Raw genomic sequence first — 2,500 nt, forward strand, 5'->3', positions numbered from 1 at the left:
TTACGAGGGGGAATGCCTTCAGAATCAGATGTCCTGCTCACAACATAATGCAATTCAGGGCAGTGGCTGGCTGTGTCTGGAATTAAATTAATGTCCGATGACAGGCAGAGAAACAAATGAAGAGGACAGACAAACAAAGGAACAGGTGTTAGTGTGTGGATGGGTTTGGAAAGAATGTGACTGTGGCAGAGAGAATGAGAGAAAAAAGATGTCCCCCGTCGAGAGAGGGAGGGGGGGATGTCTGTCTTAAAGAAAGACAGCTTATGTGTGTGTATGAAAGTAAAGCTTGCAGGGTGTGTGTGTGTGTGCGTGTGTGTGTGCGTGTGCGTGTGCGTGTGCCTAACTGTACGTGTACGTGTACGTGCGTGCGTGCGTGTGTGTGTGTACCTGCAGCGTGAGGCGTTTGACTGCGTCCCATACGCAGGCGATGAGCTCCTTCATGCGCTCCTCAGGGGAGGAACAGGACTCCGAGCCCGACGAAGGCAGCACTTTCATGGGGATGGACAGGGGACGCGACTCTGGAAAAGACACACACACCAAAAAAAAGACACACACACACACACACGCACACGCACACGCGCACACACACACACACACACACAGGTTAACATCACCACTCATCAAGGGGAAGAAAAGAACATCACCTACACTACACAGCACTACGCTACACAGGTCTATATTCGGCAGGCTGCCTGTTGATATCATCATTGAACAGAACTTGATTGAACCGACTCATATTGAATGTGCGTATGTGCTGGTTGAGACCAATGACTGTACAGGAATTACACCGAATACTGATGATAGTTTGTAAGGGCTGATATTTTCATCACCGTTTTGTTTTCGTCTCGGAAGGATACGTCAATGTACACCAAACACATGCATGCATGTGCACACAATGATACATAAACAAACGCACACACGCACACACTAGTGGTGTCAACAATGATACACACGCACACCCACACACACAGACACAGACACGCACACGCACTCAATTTCACATCACTGCTTGACAGGTCAGCTTGAAAGCATCTACATGAAATGGATACACGGAAAACGTGTTAAAGTTTAACAAAGAGGAACACCAGCAAGCCTTCACATTCAACTCGTAAAGTCATCTTGAAGTAGGTGAGAAGCCTCTTTGAGTGAAAAAGTGTAAAAGCTACAATAATCTTGTGGTCTAGATTTGTCAGGCGGGCCCCCCAACTCAACCATGACACATATATCTGTGCATTTCCATCAGTGGAGAGGGACAGAAAAAAGAGAGGTGGACATGGATAGGTGTGATGGCACAGGACAAAAATGTGACTAGGAGCAGCTGTCCAAACCTCCACACACACGCGCACACACACACACACACACACACACACACACACACACACACACACACACACACACACACACACACACACACACACACACACACACAATCACACACACACACACACACACACACACACACACACACACACACACACACACACACACGCACTATCAAGAAGACAGACAGTGACGAGTCCCACAAAAATGTAACCTGGATATCATCTAAGAAGTGTCCGCTCTGTGCTATGACTCTGTGTGTGTGTGTGTGTGTGTGTGTGTGTGTGTGTGTGTGTGTGTGTGTGTGTGTGTGTGTGTGTGTGTGTGTGTGTGTGTGTGTGTGTGTGTGTGTGTGTGTGTGTGTGCGGCTACTGCTGGGAGCCGATTACCATCAGTGACCCCGGTAAGCGATATGGGGCGGCAGTTACACTGACGGCAGGCAGGAGCCGGCGGCACTGATACCTTTTCCATACCTTCTCTGTCCCGTTTATTGGGGCGGCTACACTGTAAAAGTGTCAAAAACGACACCGGTCCAATTTTTCTTTAAGTCTTCTTCTTTTGGGGCTGCTATGCAAGTGTAACCGTTTAGCCGAGACATTGCACCCCTGAGCCAGGCAAACCCATCCCCCTTCCCCTTAGCTGAGGCCCTCTGGGTGCCACTAGAGACGACATGAGCCTCATAGTCTGATCCATGAGAGCCACTTTGTATTTCTGCTGCTGCTGTTATAGTCACTAAAGCGTGTCTCCAGTACCTGAGGGCAATAATAAGCAAAGTGGGGGCTCTGCCGTGGCCTAACGGTAGGGCACTGGGCCGCTATGCCGGCGACCCGGGTCCGATCCTGCCACTTTTCATGGCTGCCGCTGCATTTATACTCACTAAAGTGTGCCTCTAATACCTGAAGGCAATAATAAGCAAAGTGGGAGCCTGTCTCCATCACAGCCTGGCCTTGGTAGCTGTCAAACTGTGGGCAGGGAGAGGGCAAGGTGGCGGGATTGGCACAAATCACCCAAAAGGGGCTTAGATGCTTGTTAAAAAGCCGCACAGGTACTCTTGGTTTGTAGGCAAAGCATGCAAGCTACTGGAGAAGTAGAAAGCTGCACTACCATTATTTGTCCACCATATAGGTAAATAAGGGGCTTATATTGATGAGAATGAAAATGTGAAAACTTTTCCTTAGTG

The 2,500-nt window shown here is 48.8% G+C and overlaps 1 protein-coding gene across 1 annotated transcript in view; it reads right to left on the reverse strand.

Annotated features, from left to right (window-relative positions):
• LOC134449561 (intermembrane lipid transfer protein VPS13B-like) overlaps window positions 1-2,500 on the reverse strand; it is a 646,790-nt gene that overhangs the window by 349,321 nt on the left and 294,969 nt on the right. Inside the window, exon 22 of the mRNA XM_063199569.1 lies at window positions 388-518. Coding sequence (XP_063055639.1) covers window positions 388-518 — 131 coding nt within the window. The remainder of the gene's footprint in view (window positions 1-387; window positions 519-2,500) is intronic.

The sequence above is a fragment of the Engraulis encrasicolus genome, chromosome 5 (assembly GCF_034702125.1).
Source record: "Engraulis encrasicolus isolate BLACKSEA-1 chromosome 5, IST_EnEncr_1.0, whole genome shotgun sequence".
Lineage (NCBI taxonomy): Eukaryota > Metazoa > Chordata > Actinopteri > Clupeiformes > Engraulidae > Engraulis > Engraulis encrasicolus.